The 17206-nt window shown below is 40.4% G+C and overlaps 1 protein-coding gene across 1 annotated transcript in view; it reads right to left on the minus strand.

Annotated features, from left to right (window-relative positions):
* The window catches only part of kalrna (kalirin RhoGEF kinase a), a 142463-nt gene that overhangs the window by 102124 nt on the left and 23133 nt on the right, over positions 1 to 17206 (minus strand). Inside the window, exon 2 of the mRNA XM_019875685.1 lies at positions 3107 to 3181. Coding sequence (XP_019731244.1) covers positions 3107 to 3181 — 75 coding nt within the window. The remainder of the gene's footprint in view (positions 1 to 3106; positions 3182 to 17206) is intronic.

Below are 17206 nucleotides of genomic sequence, written 5' to 3' on the forward strand. Positions count from 1 at the left end.
TGGATGGATGCAGAAAGCAACAAGTGCCATATGCATTTTACTGCAGTCACCATTGCATGCTTTTAACTCCATTTAAGCCAATCCCGAGCCCCTATGTATTTACTTTTGTGAACTTGCCATGTACTCTACATCCCCATACATTTCTGTGCCCATTATTTCTTGCGAACTTGTCGCAAATATAGCTTTGACCGTGCTTGAAAGTCAATAAAACTTGACAATGCGTGAAACATTTTAAGAAAAATGACGTCAAGAAACTCAACGGTGTAATAACATTTCACTCGTGAATGATCTCTTTGCAAACACTGCCGTCCTTCGCTTCTAATATCAGACTTGAAGGCATGACGATTGGGTGCTGATTTGTTGATGTTTATTGTCTTTGTTCTGTTCTGTACAAACAATCTGCATTTCACAGCTGATGTGAAGTTCCCAAGCTGAGCCATGATTGTTCGTTACCTGAGTACTTGTGATGTCATTTTCATTCGACAGCAAATGGCAAAAGGCGTTTTTAAAGGTGTTGATCGTACATGAAAAATTAAAATGGAAAGAGAGCCAACAGTCTTGCAACTTAAACCTTTGACATCTAACCTTTGAAATTTATAGAAAAATGTGTCACGTGGAAGCGTCGCAGTGAAGTGAAAGTCTCTCAACGGGTGGGTGGGTGATGATTTTGATGACACTCACCGGATACGAAGGCCACTTTCTCCTTCAAGACAGGCAGAACATCAGACGCCTTAATGCCTTCAGTCCTCAGAGACCCTGCAGCAACACGAAAAAAAAAAAAAAGAAGCGAAAGAGACAGTCAGTGGAGCTTTACGATTTTATAATTAATCCAATTATCAGATCAACATTCCTGCGAGGGAAAAAAGAGCCGCACGCTGACACAAGCCCTTTCTGAAAATGTTGTGGAAAATGTCTTCCTCTGCTGCTCCTTCGTATTGCCTTTCAAACAACATTTTGGGGTTTCATAACTGTACCACTTGAAACTTCAGCATTTGCGGGACAGTTCTGCACACAGAATGTGGTTTGTAACCCACCATCTTTTTTGCAGGTTCTCAAGATCGTAATCTTCTCTCATGAGCGGTGGGGATGTGCCTGAATGTCCGACTCCTGCTGTGCGAAAGATGAATGTTTTTAAATCCCTGCTCGGATTAAAAGATGGAGTTCTAACGTTACCTTCACACAAATTCAAACGTTTACAAAATAATTTTACTACTTTGTATTTGTTACTTAATATGTCCCCAATACTATCATACTGTGAAATACAATGAAAGACTTTTGAAAGCGCTTTCTTTGCACGCTAAGATGAGTCAAATGTTTTATTTCTGCAAGTGGGTTTTGCTTTTTCTTTGGCAATTTTCGAGACACTTATTCCCAAAACAGAAGCAACCTCCCTCAACAACGGCGATTAAGAGAACAAGCACAGCTCAAGGATTTTTTTTTCCTCGCCTGTGACTAGAGTGGAGCTAGGGGGGCTCGGAAAATAATTTACAAATATATTTTAGAATATGAAACAAAATGATGGAGGGGCTTAACTGGGGGTTACAGGGGTTTCTGAAGGTGCTATAGTCCCCTTAGCCGCGTGTAGCGCCATGCTGGTAAGAGAAGAAGATTGAGGAGGGGGTGAGAAGACAATAAAACGCAGGTTCACGCACAGCAAATGTCTTTTCCAGTAGTTACAGTCATTTCATTTATTCATCTACACGTATAGGGATACTAAAAAAATGAGGTGCAATGCATATCATCTTTGTCTTCATTTCCCATTCATATTTCAATTTCAGGTGGAAAATGTGAGAGCTGTTTCCCCGCTTTGCATGTACAACAGCTCTTCTAGACAGGCCTGAGGTGCAAACTCATCCAAGCGACCCTGGACCTTGTTTTGAGAAAATAACAAGATGGTCTCCCTCAACCTGTCCCCGCAAACTGGAAGAATATGATCGTCCAACATGTCTTGATAAGATGAAGAATTGGCAACAATTAATTCATTAGTTAATGATGAGGTGTGTCACAAAATGTTTGTTCACGCATATAATAAAATAACTATAGAAAGAAGTCAAAAATAACATTTTATTCACCTATTTTTTAAGTTACTGTCATGAAGGGTTTGGTGACAAGAAAATGCTTACAATATCCTTCTTATTTTTTGCAGATGAGAATTTTAAATTGTGTTACAGATTTTAGCTAGCATCATGTAAGTTGACATGTTTGATTTGTTTTTGTGGGCCACATCTGGCCCCCAGGCCTTGAGTTTGACACCTGTGCTCTAAATTGTCCCTGGGTGTGATTGTGAGCGCTAAATGGTTGCTCGTCAATGAGTGCCCTGCAATTTAGTGGCAACCAGTTAAGGGTGCTCCTGCCCAAAGACAGCTGGGATAGGTTCCAGCATGCCCCAGCACCCTTGTGAGAATAAAGCAGATCAGAAAATGGATGGATGGATGCAGAAAGCAACAAGTGCCATATGCATTTTACTGCAGTCACCATTGCATGCTTTTAACTCCATTTAAGCCAATCCCGAGCCCCTATGTATTTACTTTTGTGAACTTGCCATGTACTCTACATCCCCATACATTTCTGTGCCCATTATTTCTTGCTAACTTGTCGCAAATATAGCTTTGACCGTGCTTGAAAGTCAATAAAACTTGACAATGCGTGAAACATTTTAAGAAAAATGACGTCAAGAAACTCAACGGTGTAATAACATTTCACTCGTGAATGATCTCTTTGCAAACACTGCCGTCCTTCGCTTCTAATATCAGACTTGAAGGCATGACGATTGGGTGCTGATTTGTTGATGTTTCTTGTCTTTGTTCTGTTCTGTACAAACAACCTATATTTCACAGCTGATGTGAAGTTCCCAAGGTGAGCCATGATTGGTCGTTACCTGAGTACTTGTGATGTCATTTTCATTCGACAGCAAATGGCAAAAGGCGTTTTTAAAGGTGTTGATCGTACATGAAAAATTAAAATGGAAAGAGAGCCAACAGTCTTGCAACTTAAACCTTTGACATCTAACCTTTGAAATTTATAGAAAAATGTGTCACGTGGAAGCGTCGCAGTGAAGTGAAAGTCTCTCAACGGGTGGGTGGGTGATGATTTTGATGACACTCACCGGATACGAAGGCCACTTTCTCCTTCAAGACAGGCAGAACATCAGACGCCTTAATGCCTTCAGTCCTCAGAGACCCTGCAGCAACCCGAAAAAAAAAAAAAGAAGCGAAAGAGACAGTCAGTGGAGCTTTACGATTTTATAATTAATCCAATTATCAGATCAACATTCCTGCGAGGGAAAAAAGAGCCGCACGCTGACACAAGCCCTTTCTGAAAATGTTGTGGAAAATGTCTTCCTCTGCTGCTCCTTCGTATTGCCTTTCAAACAACATTTTGGGGTTTCATAACTGTACCACTTGAAACTTCAGCATTTGCGGGACAGTTCTGCACACAGAATGTGGTTTGTAACCCACCATCTTTTTTGCAGGTTCTCAAGATCGTAATCTTCTCTCATGAGCGGTGGGGATGTGCCTGAATGTCCGACTCCTGCTGTGCGAAAGATGAATGTTTTTAAATCCCTGCTCGGATTAAAAGATGGAGTTCTAACGTTACCTTCACACAAATTCAAACGTTTACAAAATAATTTTACTACTTTGTATTTGTTACTTAATATGTCCCCAATACTATCATACTGTGAAATACAATGAAAGACTTTTGAAAGCGCTTTCTTTGCACGCTAAGATGAGTCAAATGTTTTATTTCTGCAAGTGGGTTTTGCTTTTTCTTTGGCAATTTTCGAGACACTTATTCCCAAAACAGAAGCAACCTCCCTCAACAACGGCGATTAAGAGAACAAGCACAGCTCAAGGATTTTTTTTTCCTCGCCTGTGACTAGAGTGGAGCTAGGGGGGCTCGGAAAATAATTTACAAATATATTTTAGAATATGAAACAAAATGATGGAGGGGCTTAACTGGGGGTTACAGGGGTTTCTGAAGGTGCTATAGTCCCCTTAGCCGCGTGTAGCGCCATGCTGGTAAGAGAAGAAGATTGAGGAGGGGGTGAGAAGACAATAAAACGCAGGTTCACGCACAGCAAATGTCTTTTCCAGTAGTTACAGTCATTTCATTTATTCATCTACACGTATAGGGATACTAAAAAAATGAGGTGCAATGCATATCATCTTTGTCTTCATTTCCCATTCATATTTCAATTTCAGGTGGAAAATGTGAGAGCTGTTTCCCCGCTTTGCATGTACAACAGCTCTTCTAGACAGGCCTGAGGTGCAAACTCATCCAAGCGACCCTGGACCTTGTTTTGAGAAAATAACAAGATGGTCTCCCTCAACCTGTCCCCGCAAACTGGAAGAATATGATCGTCCAACATGTCTTGATAAGATGAAGAATTGGCAACAATTAATTCATTAGTTAATGATGAGGTGTGTCACAAAATGTTTGTTCACGCATATAATAAAATACAGTATTTTGGTGACAAAGCCATTGTGCTGAGCTATTATGCCACATATTGGGTACATGTTGCCCTGAGTCATTTGACATAAGAACCAATTTGATTTGCATTGAAAAACTGTTGTATGTTTGAAATGAAGGAAGGAAAAGTGAGAATCGAGTCTGCTGCCAACATCAGCAAGTCCGAGTGTGTGTATGTGTGTGTGTGTGTGTGTGTGTGTGTGTGTGTGTGTGTGTGTGAGAGAGAGAGAATTTTGTGTGCAGAATTTTTTTGCCATTTTACATACACAGGAAACTGTCTGACTTGTCTCCAAGGACAAACACAAGCCCCGGTATCGCTGACTGGGTTGTCAGATTGGCGTGAATGAAACAAAAATGCTATTTTTTTCTTTCTTACTTCCTTTTCTTTCTAAAATTGCAAAATGTGTTAAAATGCTGATTTTTTTTTCAATTCTATTAACAAGCAGACTTGTCAAGTCATGTAGTTTAAGTCCAAGTCAAGTCTGAATTAAGTCAAGTTGTTCCCAAGTTTTTGATAACCCGGCAAGAGTTCGATTGATACGTGAATCACTCAAAGAAGTTCTCCACAGTATCAATCGGAGACTGCTCCAATGTGATCTGCTCGGGAAAGGCGGGACCATCAGGACAATACTTCGCGCTGATTGGATGATGAAACTTGTGCACCCAAATTTCATTTTGACCCATCCTGGCAACCGATGAAAATGTCACCTTGTTTTGACCAACTGCGTCCTGTTATCTCGACGATTGGCACAGATGGCATCATGGCGTTGAGAGATAGTTGTTGCTTTTGCAATGTAAATATGTATATATAAATAAAGGGAAACATAAATAACACGACATTGATGTTTCAATCAAGCCGACTGTCAAACAAGTAGAGTTTTGGTCAAAGCCGCATTCCCCGCTTCCAAACACATTGTTGCTTTGTGAATGATCCGGTGCAAATCAGTCAAAACGTTCGAAAAATGGTGAGCTTGTGATTTGCTTTTACTCTAACAGCCATCGTGGAAGTTTTTTACATCAAGATGTGAAGTAAACTTCAATACACACTTCCTGCCGCTTGCCCCACAGGACAAGAATGACCAAAGTGTTGCTTTCATGTCAAAGATTTACAGCATTCACACATTTTGTGACTACTGTCGTGTGTTTAAGATTCTAATCAAACCTTTTTAGCGCTAACTTTTTTGGGGGGAGGGGGGTTTTTAATTATTATGATTTTTTTTTTTCCAGTTTTTGTCTTCCGTTTCTGTCTCAGACACACAACTTTCATCCGGCATGTGCTTTCTCCATCCGTGCGTGTGTCCACAGTCGCCATACATTACAGACGTGATTGCAGCAGCATATGTATGTCAAACTAAATAGCTTGGAGCCAATGAATTGACTGGACACACGTGAACATCGCCACGAAAACAGCCAACACCACGTCCACACTTTTGACTTCTGTCGTACTTGTCATCAAGTGCAATTCTTCCGTGATGAAACAAACGACATGTTTCCACTGGTTTTCGATCACATTTTGACCACGTCTCATTTTTCATCACGTTCCAACTGCATTCGCCACAGCATTTCCACATTGCAGTACAGTTCGGAAGGGTAAATGATGTCAATAGCCACGCCCGCGACCTAAACAGCGTATCATAGCCATGACCAAGTTTTCGCCACATCTCAACACAGTTCTGTGGGAACTAATGATTGCAAGAGCTGCGTGTGCTCCGTGAATAGTGTGACGTCATCACCGAAATATCTCCACCACGTGTTTGCCACTTTCCAATGTTTCCATCACAATGTCACCATGTTTTAGCAATTCTTTACACATTTTCAGCAAATTTTCAACAATCTTACCAATTTCCATTTTTTTTAAACGCTCTTGCCATGTTTCTACCTGTACAGTATGGAAGGGTCCTGACTTCTGATGGCGATAGCTGTGTAATTAATTCCCATGAAATCATAGCCATTACGTTTTCACTACAATCCACTGTTTCCTCAATGATTTCACCACATGTCAGCTATGTTTTATTGACACACGGTTCCGTGAATTTTTCTCAACGTTTTTTTTTTAAACATTTTCACCAATTTTCACCCAAATTCCCATGTCCACCACAAATTGTAGTTTAGTTTGATGTATCGCTTGTAATGGCAAATCATGGCGTGTCTTGCTTTTGCTGGCAAGATGGCCGACTATATGTCACGTATGTGACGCACAATAAGGTGAAAAAGAAGTTAGAGCCACTTTGTAGTTAACGGAAGTATTTACAAGTATTACAAGAAGAGGAGCATTGGGTTTTGTCATTTTCCCAATCTCAAAGTGGCCTCTCTTTGTCCACCAATGGAAGGGTGGCAGAAATTGGAAGAGAATAGAATGGATAGTTTGGAAGCCTTCACAAACATTTTGTCTTTATGCGGCCAATAAAAGACAGCATTTGTTTTTTTTCGTGGTTCTTTTCAAGCCTTCAGATTCACACAGAGACACACACACACACACACACACACACACACACACATCACGAAGAAGCTGGAACTCTGACTTTCTCAAATGAGCATAAATCACCGAGTGAATGAAAGTCTAATAAGCGTGAATGAATAACTGGTCCAAATAAACATTCCCTCTCACCTCATTTACATTCCAGCAAAAGAGGAAAGGAGGGAATACAGATTAGGCCTGCTTCACTCAAGGCACATTATAGTCAGGACTGTGATCTTCAGCTGTAACCTAAGTCACCTAAGTTTGGAGAGCACCAAAAATGAATGTGATCTGACCTTCGCCTTGAATGTAGACTTGTGTGGGGTACTAATCAAAATCAAGAGCATACTGTACTTGTACTGACCGATCAATAATGACTAAAACATATCAGATTGGGAGAAAATTGTGACCACTATAATGCCAACAAGAAGAATTTGCTCTTTAACTTCAGTCATTGTATCTTGTGTCAGATAGCATTTGAATATTAGTTGTTTTCTTGGGTCTTCAAAAAAAACAAAAAAGTGCCCAAAAAACAAATGTAAACAAATAGATTCCATCAGATAATCTCCAACTCTTATCACATCTTCATTGTTTTATTTTATTTTATTTTTTTAGACGAATGCGGATTCCCATATGTGGCATAAAATCTCGCTAACCAATTAATTGGCAGATTAATGAAAAAAATACATATAAAGTAGATTCTTTTTGGTCCCTTAGTTTTTACAACAATAAAGTTATGAATTACGTGCAGAACATTTAACAGTTTTACAATACTTTGACCTTTAGAATTTATTTCATGCTACAAAAGAGAGAAAAATTGGCAAAAAATAGGGAACTTTTTTTGGAAGGTTTGAGCATCATCGTCATCGTTTTATGTTGTAATGTGTTTATGCGTAAAAATTTTGTTATTCAACCATTCTTAAAAGAGCTTATATGGGCCAATTTGATCGGTTGGCTGATAAATCGTTTGGGCCCTATTTCCAATTCATTTCAGTGGTGTATATGTTTTTCTTCTTTCTTCTTTCTACCCACAATCTTGCTGCTGTAGACTGTAAATTTCCCCAGTGTGAGACAAATAAAGGATATCTTATATCTTATACAGTGCAGTGAAAATATTGTATATCCCGTTCCCGATTCTGTGTTCTTTGCATATTTATCACACACAAGGGGTTGAGTTTATTTAACCAATTTTAATATCACAGACAGAAACCTCAAGGAAATACAAAATGCAGTTTCTAAATGCCAATTTAATTTATTAAGGCACAACAATAACAAAAATCCAAATCTACCTGTCCCCCCGTGAAAAAGTAATTGCCCCCTGAATCTACTAATGGGTTGTGCAAACCTTGGCAGCAATAACTGAAATCAAGTTTGCGATAATTGGTGATGAGTCATTCACATGGCTGTCGAGGAATTTTTCCGAGTCACAGTTACTTTGTGATTTAACAAGAGGGGGAGGGGGTATTACTTTTTCACATAGAGCCAGATAGGTTTTAATTTTTTTGCTCCCTGGTAAATGGAATAATCATTTAGAAACTGGATTTTATATTCCTTGGGTGGTCTCTGTGTGGTATTAAAATGAGTTTGATGAACTGAAACCTTTGTGTGTGATAAATATGCAAAGAACACAGAAATCAGGAAGGGGGCAAATACTTTTTCACAGCACTGTAATTGTGAAACCATGAAAATGTCATTTGGGACCAATCACAAACCGTGTGCATGCCCAAATTTGTGCTTAAATCATGAATATGCACATTAAGGGGAGGCGGGGTCTCAAGGTTGGGTGTTTTGATGAATACTGTATACACGTGACATTGAATACAAAACCAGCAGATGAAAAACTGACGTATCAACATCTTATACATACACTAGGATATGTTTGAAGTACTGTATGTTTCACTTGTCAGCACAAGGTCACATCTCTACAACAGGAACCAATCCTGTGCTGATTTTTTTATAGCCTCTGCTTTCCCAATTTTCCCCTCCCATATTGAAAGGTAAGTATATTCGAATTAGCTAAAATAAACAGGAGGTCATAAGAATGTGGTACCGCACCTAAATTTATGGGAAAAAGTGTACAGCCAACGTGTGTGTGCTTTGCATGTGTGTTGGATTTATGTTATCGCTGACTATTCACATGACAAACTGCAGGGTTAAGGTCATGGAAGCCGCTACCACACACACACACACACACACACACACACACACACACACACACATGCTCACTCAATGTTTCCAGACGTGTCCATGTTAAAGGCTGACACGCAATCCTGCTAGAGCCATTAACACTGAAACACACCACCCTGCCCTGTACCCCCCCCCACAAACACACACACACACACACACACACACACACACATGCACACGCACACGCACACAGGACCTGTAAGAGCTGTAAATACACAGGCACACACGTCCAGGCCAAATGATACCCAAAAATTACAGGTAGGTGGACTATCAAAGTATTTTAGCCATAATGCATCAGGTGGTTTCAAATTCTGCTCACACTGATGATGCTGCAGACTACTAAATTGCTGGTGTGTGTGTGTGTGTGTGTGTGTGTGTGTGTGTGTGTGTGTGTGTGTGTGTGTGTGTGTGTGTGTGTGTGTGTGTGTGCGCGCGTGCATGCGTGTGTCTCCATGTCTTAAGAGGGCGACAGGTGAGGCAGCGCATAGCCTGAAACAGCTGCCACGACAACTGGCTGCCAGAACTTGTGTGTTGCCACTGTGACAGAAGGTGGCCTACTGAATCAGAGACTCTGTTGACGTGCAAGAATGCAAATCTGTGTCACCTTTGATGTTCATCACAAAACTCAGAATGCATGTAAATCTTTAAAATGTCAGTCGGAGCTCTGTTCCCATTTAAATCCATATTACATAAAATATATAAAGTAAACATACATTACAAGTATATACAAATTGTCATGTGGGCTTGGGGCATGCAAAAGAAAAAGTCCTCGATCACCATGGCACAGCACGGTCTGACAAATTCCCAAAGACGGTGAACTAGACCTCCTTAACTACAAATGAAGATGTGTCAGTTCTATGGCAAGTTCATGTGTGCTGTCTACGAAAATAAAGGGCAAAGAGTAATTCATTATAATGTGAAATAATTCAACGGTTTGCTACAAAATGTTATGCTGCCATTCAATTCATTCTGCTGCTCATTACAATGTACCTGGCCTGCCTTGGCAACTGGGTGGCAACTTTAAAACAGTGACACAAACAAACGGAGGAGAGGGTGGGTCTTCGCTTGTCAGTATTCACTTTCTTACTAGTCTTCATGACCCAATAAGCTCCAATGATGGGATTTTTTGCAGAGGATAAAGAATATATCCCTGTGAGTAACGTGATATTCTCTGCACCATTTGTGATCAAATAACCATTGCTTATAGGGCTCCACAACGGTATACAAATCATTTGCGACACATTTCATCTATCTCAATCTAACTGCCATTGTTCTGCCATAGAGTTCTTGGAGCACAGCCAGCATTTATACTTTGCCATATGTGGCTTTTTGCAACCAGTTGGAAATCAGGGCCTAACTACACTCCGCAGCCAAACTTTGTGGGTGCATTTGCTCTGGTGTGTCATGAATGCAATGTCCTTTGTGAATACAACGGTAAGACGGAGCAAACTCCGTCTTACCGTGAAAAAATTCACCTTTACAGGTTCCAGCTCACTAAAACCTTGTTTTGCGCCACATGCTAATGCTAATACATTGTGGCAAAGCAGGTTTTTTCTGTTAGTCTTTGCTGTTGTTTGGTGTTAACAAACGCAAAACGTACTCTCACCAGCAAGTTCATTAGGGATGCGTAACATTTTTCCAAGGGCCAATGCAAGAGCTGCATCAATACAAACAATCACACTCACTTTTGACTGATACTGTCAGAGAGGCCTTTCATTTAACATGTCTTTGCATGGTTCGCATCAATAATAAAAGCCGTGTCTGATATGCATTTTGACCTTCTCGTGCCGGTCAGCGAGTTGAATAAGTGGGCTCGTATGCCTCTAAATCAATTCACAGATGACAAAAGTTTCCATGTGGTGAAATTCTAAGCGATGCGAGGTATTTAGTGTATATTTTTGTTTGAGAATGAGTTAGAAATCCACAACAGTGACGATAGCGGTCTTAACCCCAAGGAACCAAATGAATACCGCCATGCGGAATAATTCATTTCTTAAATATTATAACATATTACAAACTTTCGTGTACTTTCTAAACCTCCAAGCTCAGTGTGACAGTTTCCTGCCACACACACACACGCACACATAAATGGTCTTGGCTCCAGTTTTCCCTGCAGAGGAAAACCACATCCATCACTCTTGTATATAACAAAAACCACACACTGATCTCACACACTCACACACAGACACACACACACGAATGTGGACACACACAAAGTGAAACAGTGCTTGCACCACTTAAGTCCTTTCCCGGCATCACACCGAGGTCACAAACAAACTCCAGAAATGACAAATAGCAGTATGGTATTGATCTATGGTATCAATCAATGGTATGGTATCAATGGTAATTATGGTATAAATTTTTGCTATCGGTTAGGGGTGTAATGGTGCGCCAGACATCACAGATCATTCATCATCTTGGTTTTAATTAGTGTACATTGAGTACAGTAAGAGGATCAAGAGGTTCGGAAAATGAATGAATGAGTACAGTAAGGGTAAAAAAAAATATATATATTTGGGGTTCACTTCAAAGAATGCCATATCTTGGTTTTGCCAAACACCAAGTTGAAGTTGCCCTATCACATGAACTGACCCCGATATCCCTGTCGGTGAAATGTGGCATGCCGATTCTTGCAGCAGGCACCTACTACCAACTGTAGCAGGGCCCATGCTAACCTGTGGGGACCAGAAGCGAAAAGTAAGGGCAGCAAAAGTATTCTACAAATGTTTCTTTTTTCGAAAATGATAACAGGAACAGTTTGAGGAGTTGGAGTTATCGGAAGAGCCTGGAAGAGGCAAGGGGTGGAGTTTGCACTGAGCTGCTTTTTCTCCGCGCTGCACTTGTATTCAGGTTTGAGCGACGCCGTTTCAAATGAGTTAACAAGATTGACATACTGCGAAAAGAATATCCCTAGTGATGACGTAAGCTAGTCAGAAGTTGAGCTCAGTAATTGCTTAAGAGTTACAGAAATATTTCTAGTAACTGTCTATTTTCTCTCTCTCTCTCTCTCTCTCTCTCTCTCTCTCTCTCTCTCTCTCTCTCTCTCTCTCTCTCTCAGAGCTGGGCAATTACGGGAAAATAATCATTACAATTATTTTTATTGAAATCCCGATTCTTTAAAATGATTATTCATTGATGTCAAAACTTGTATTTCTTCAACTACAAAAACTCTGCTACTAAAAACAACGATCACCTCCCCCACGCCTATTCATCCCTGCAATTTATTCTTAAACACCATTTTTTTTTGATAGGTACAAAATAACCGAAACATCAAATCTCACTGCAATTCAAGCGTCTTGCATTGCAGTTTATCGTTCCTGCATTGTATCTTTGCAGACATTGAAACCAGGAATAAGCATCTCCCTCATCTTGTCATATTTATTTTTACTTATTTTGTTTTACTTTCACAAAGCCTGGGACTTCCTCGGCAAACATGTGACCTCCGGTATCGTGTTTTGCGCCATATCATGTGCGTGTTGACATTACAACAAAAATTCCTTGAAGATCATGTGTTCGAAAATCTTATTCTTACACTGTACGCATTTTTAGAAAGTTTAGTTTTAAATTTCTTTACATTTAATTCTCTCAATTTGTAACTGCTTTAAAATGTCAGTTCGTAAATCATATTGAATTACGGTGTGCAAGAAATGCACTATAAATGAGTTATTTTTTTTTTTTTTTACAACAACAAAGTACTGCCTATAGGTACTGGTAAACGTCTAAATATGAAAAATTTTCAGTTCTTATTAAGGCCCATGTATAACCGCCGCCCTCCATTTTATTACATTAAAAAAAAAAAAAAAACAACAAATGAAAAAAAGAGAATTATTCATGGGATTTTCCAGTACACATCCCATGCTTGTTGCGCAAGCAACGCGTTGCATTCAGGGCGCTTTCACGTCGGGGATTTGCAAACAAACAGCACCGTTTGGCATATTAAGTGTTTTTCTTTGATGATAATGTTTTTTATAATATGCCAAAATCAAAATCACAATTACATTTGGATTGATTGTCCAGCCCTACTATCTATCCATCATCTATCGTGTGTCAGGTTGGCACTCGCTTGTGTTTCCATTGTAAAGACAATAACAATGGTCTCTTCCTCTTCTGAAACCTTCGAGGTTGCCATCCATGCGCAGTGACGCACATCCTTAAATGCAACACTACGACTCTCAACAGCCCCATAAACCAACAACGACCCTGTGTCTGTGTTCTAATTGGTTTCATGCATGTTGCTCCACTCTTCCTTTCGTTGACAGTGTGTGTCATTCAGCTTGAGCCAATCACATCAAGTGTTAATAGCGTCTGGTGGGAGTGTGGTGCTTTGAGGGTGCAGGGTGAAGTCATTTGTGCGACGCTCCAACCACACGCAGAGATACCATCTGGATGCAGCTGACTCAGCACAACACTTACGCAAATATAACAGAGTGCTCCCACAGTGATCAGTCAGGAGTCGATATTTTATCCTTGGGATGAACGAGAGAAATGTTCGCATATCGCAAACTGAATGAGCCGAGTAAACTGCATTAAATACGGGCCAATCATGTTGGATTCATCATCTGCGAACACCTGAACAGAATGTGAACGTACACTTCTAAGCTCATTGGGCCCTTATGTGCTTGCCCAAGTCTAACGTAAAGCGCAGTCTAACTGGACACATGAATGGAGTTTTCTCTTTTGGGGTATGTTTCTGGCACAGGTAGAAATTGGGCGTAAGGGGGCATTTGTGTCGTTGTTGGATGGAAAGTAGCCAACTCGAGGCCAATCGAAATGACTCTCATTTCCATTCAAATCAAGGCGGTCGAAGCACACGCAGTTCTTGACATTGCGGAAGCAGAAACAGACTTGCTGGGCTCTGTGCATGAGATGGTTCATGCAAAAGATTCTTTATACAGTTATACTGCAAGATTTCCCCTTGCGAATGATGTAATTGGCCACGCATGTGACGTGGGCAATTGGAGACTGTCTTGCACCCATGATCGTGCATTCCCGTGTCTGACTCTCTCCCACCTAATAGTTGTCAGGGGGGTGCTATTCAAATATTTTTAAGATGATAATAATCATAATTCATTCATTGAGTGGATTGCAATAATGATTCAGACAGATTGTCTCACACTGCTGTCATATTTATCAGTAAAAGACAATGACATCCACCATACACAATCTGTTTGTCTGCGCCTTGATCAAATACACCCAAATCGTGTTCCACCATTTGTGCCACTATTTACAGCTGCTTTTGGGTAGTCTAAAATTCAGTGTACTTACCCCATCACACCAAATTGACAGGTGTGATGGGGTAAGTGCAATAGAAAATGGCCTCGGTCTCCCAGAACGCCTTGGACGTGCTGCGTGGTCTACCAGATTCACAAACAGGTTAGAACTGGATGACCTAAGTCCCAGGACGGCCCGATCTTTGTACGATTTCATAAGACATGAAAAATGATTGAAAATGTCAACCTAATTACGTCATGTCCAGCAAAATTGTGTCGCCTTTTTTTACGCCCGTTTTTACGCCAAGCACAGTCTACTTACTGTGACCAAATCGTCAGGTGCATTGGGGGCGCGGCAGCTCTGTGCCCTGGAATGCCCAGTTAGGTGCATTGCGGTCCTAAACAGGGTGGGTTAGACTGGCCCCATCACCAAAATGAAGTTGCGCCCGTTTTTACGCTGAGTGCACGGGTGCCTGACTTTGAAAATAGGGCCCTTATGTGTACATAAGCATTCAGTGTTTACACACATGTGGGCTTAATTAAGCGCCGAGGTCAGAGTTCAAGAGAATGCCAGATTGGTGCCTTCCTCGAGGAAGTGAATGTTAAAACATGGCACATGTGTTGCAGCTATCAAATGAAATCTGTTTGCTCCTGTCTCTCGCCCACTAGATCCACTTTCAATGTGCAGACAGCAGCTGTCTGTGGAGAGGAAAAACTTAGACCCACTGGCCAAACCTGGAATGTGTACATGTGTCTGTATGTAAAAAGGACAGTGGCAGTTTAGTGTGTTTGCGGCGGTTAAGGACATGTTTTTAACTATTAGAATTAAAAGAGACCCCTGACTCACCAATTACACTTGGACGATAAATTTTTTTACATCATTTAGAATACCAAATCCCAAAGTGTTGTGCGCGACTTCCGAAAGTTTGGCATAAAAGACAAAAAGCTACGCACAACTCCACAAAGAGATTGTCCTCCAGGGTCTCGTGCTTTAATACATTTGATTACATATGCACTATACTTATAATATGACGCATCACTCAGTAGGTGTACAGGTACAGAACGTTAAACATTCTAAAAATTATATAGTTACGGGGCAGCAAAGTGAGATATATTACTTGTCAAAAGTTCGGAAACACTTTTCAGTATTTAATCAGAATCAGAATCAGAATCATCTTCATTGGCCAAGTATGTAGAACACACAAGGAATTTGTCTCCGGTAGTACATACTGCACTTGTATAATCATAAACAAGGACATGACAAATAAGTATGGAAGGACATTCCGTAATGTAAGTGTACTGTTGTGCGGTGGTAGCATCCAATGACAACTGTGAGACAATGTGCAAAGTATCAAAGAGTGTTAGAATACAATCAGCCATCTCGTTACCTCTGCGTCCCGCGTCCTAGACGCATAATTTTCCCGCGGGACGCACAGTTCCAAATAATGTGCGTTTTTGGGACGCAAGGAAATTTCTCAGTCAAAAAAAAAAAAAAAAACCTACAGCAGGCCTAAGGATTTCACGAGAACAATCGTTACCGGTAGCGTGTCGTTTCCGTGGCGTCATTTTAACGGTACCGAAAAATAGTTTAACCATAAAAGTCACCGCACACGAGTTGACTGTACGCGATCAAATCTCTCCTGTGTGATCAATGCGATTTCACTGTGCCTGTATCTGTGTTTGTGGTGTGGTGTGTTTCTTCTAATTTACTTTCGTTTTGTTTTGTTTTCAGTGTTGGGGGGGACGGAACAGATAACATTATGTGCGCATGCGGGTTGCTATTTTAGTCCGCAAATTGAGGAATCGCGCGGATGAAAGTTTCAGATAGCGGCAAAAAAAAACCTCACAAAGGTCTACTAATTATGACATTTAAGAAATGGGAATGCCAATCTGATTTTTCGTATGAATCGTCAGTTCCCATGATGAACGTTTACGGAACCCAAAATTAGTTACCGTGGTTTTCCATTGGGTAATCCGACGGAACCGAAAAACGGTTCCCGCGAATTTCCGAAATCCTCAGGCCTGCTACTGAATTATTTAAATTTTTGCAGCATTTGTTTATAATTGTATGTATACTGTATGTTGTTGTTTGTGTTATTATCATATGCAATTGAATAAGTAGACCATTTCAGAATTCGAAATTTGGGACTCTCTAAATCCAGAATGTGACTCACACTTTTCTGATCAGCGAGTCCCTGGGACCCGCTGCCGCCAAACTGTAAAATTATCACTGTACAATACTACAACAGTTGTACAGTTGATGCAGAAAATCATTGTACCATTTTAAAATGGCCAGTAGCAGTATTTGTAGTACAACAAGCATGCAATTATGCAGATGACCTTGAGCGCTTCAAAGTGTCTGGTGCTGTGGAATATAGATCAGTGTAATTCAGTGTTTAAACATTTTCTCATTTGTACATTAATACTTAACTCATTGACATGATAAAAAAATATTGATGGAAATATTTGGGTGACCAAAAAAGTGTTACTGCAATCCAAACAGAAAAGGTTTTATGATTTAGATTCTTCAAAGTAGGCTCCTTTTGCCCAGATAACAGTTTTGTACGTCTTGGTATTTTTTTCATCAGCTTTGATGATGTGGATGATCTGTTAAGCCCTGCAAAGACTTTCACTTCACAGCTGTGCATTATCAAGAGTTAAAGCTTGAATTTCAAGGCGTTTCCAAACTTTTGACTGCTATTGTAACGGTTAGCACGTCTGTCTCATAATCCGAAGGTTCATGGGTCTGAATGTCACCTCTGGCGTTCCTGTGTGGTTAACATGTTCTCCCCCGTGCTAAGGCGGGTTCTCTCACTCATCATCATTTGAAAAACATACATGTTGCGTTTATTGAACACTCCAATATATATATATATATATA

This window comes from Hippocampus comes, unplaced genomic scaffold (genome assembly GCF_001891065.2).
Source record: "Hippocampus comes isolate QL1 unplaced genomic scaffold, H_comes_QL1_v1.1 scaffold234, whole genome shotgun sequence".
Taxonomy (NCBI): Eukaryota; Metazoa; Chordata; class Actinopteri; order Syngnathiformes; family Syngnathidae; genus Hippocampus; species Hippocampus comes.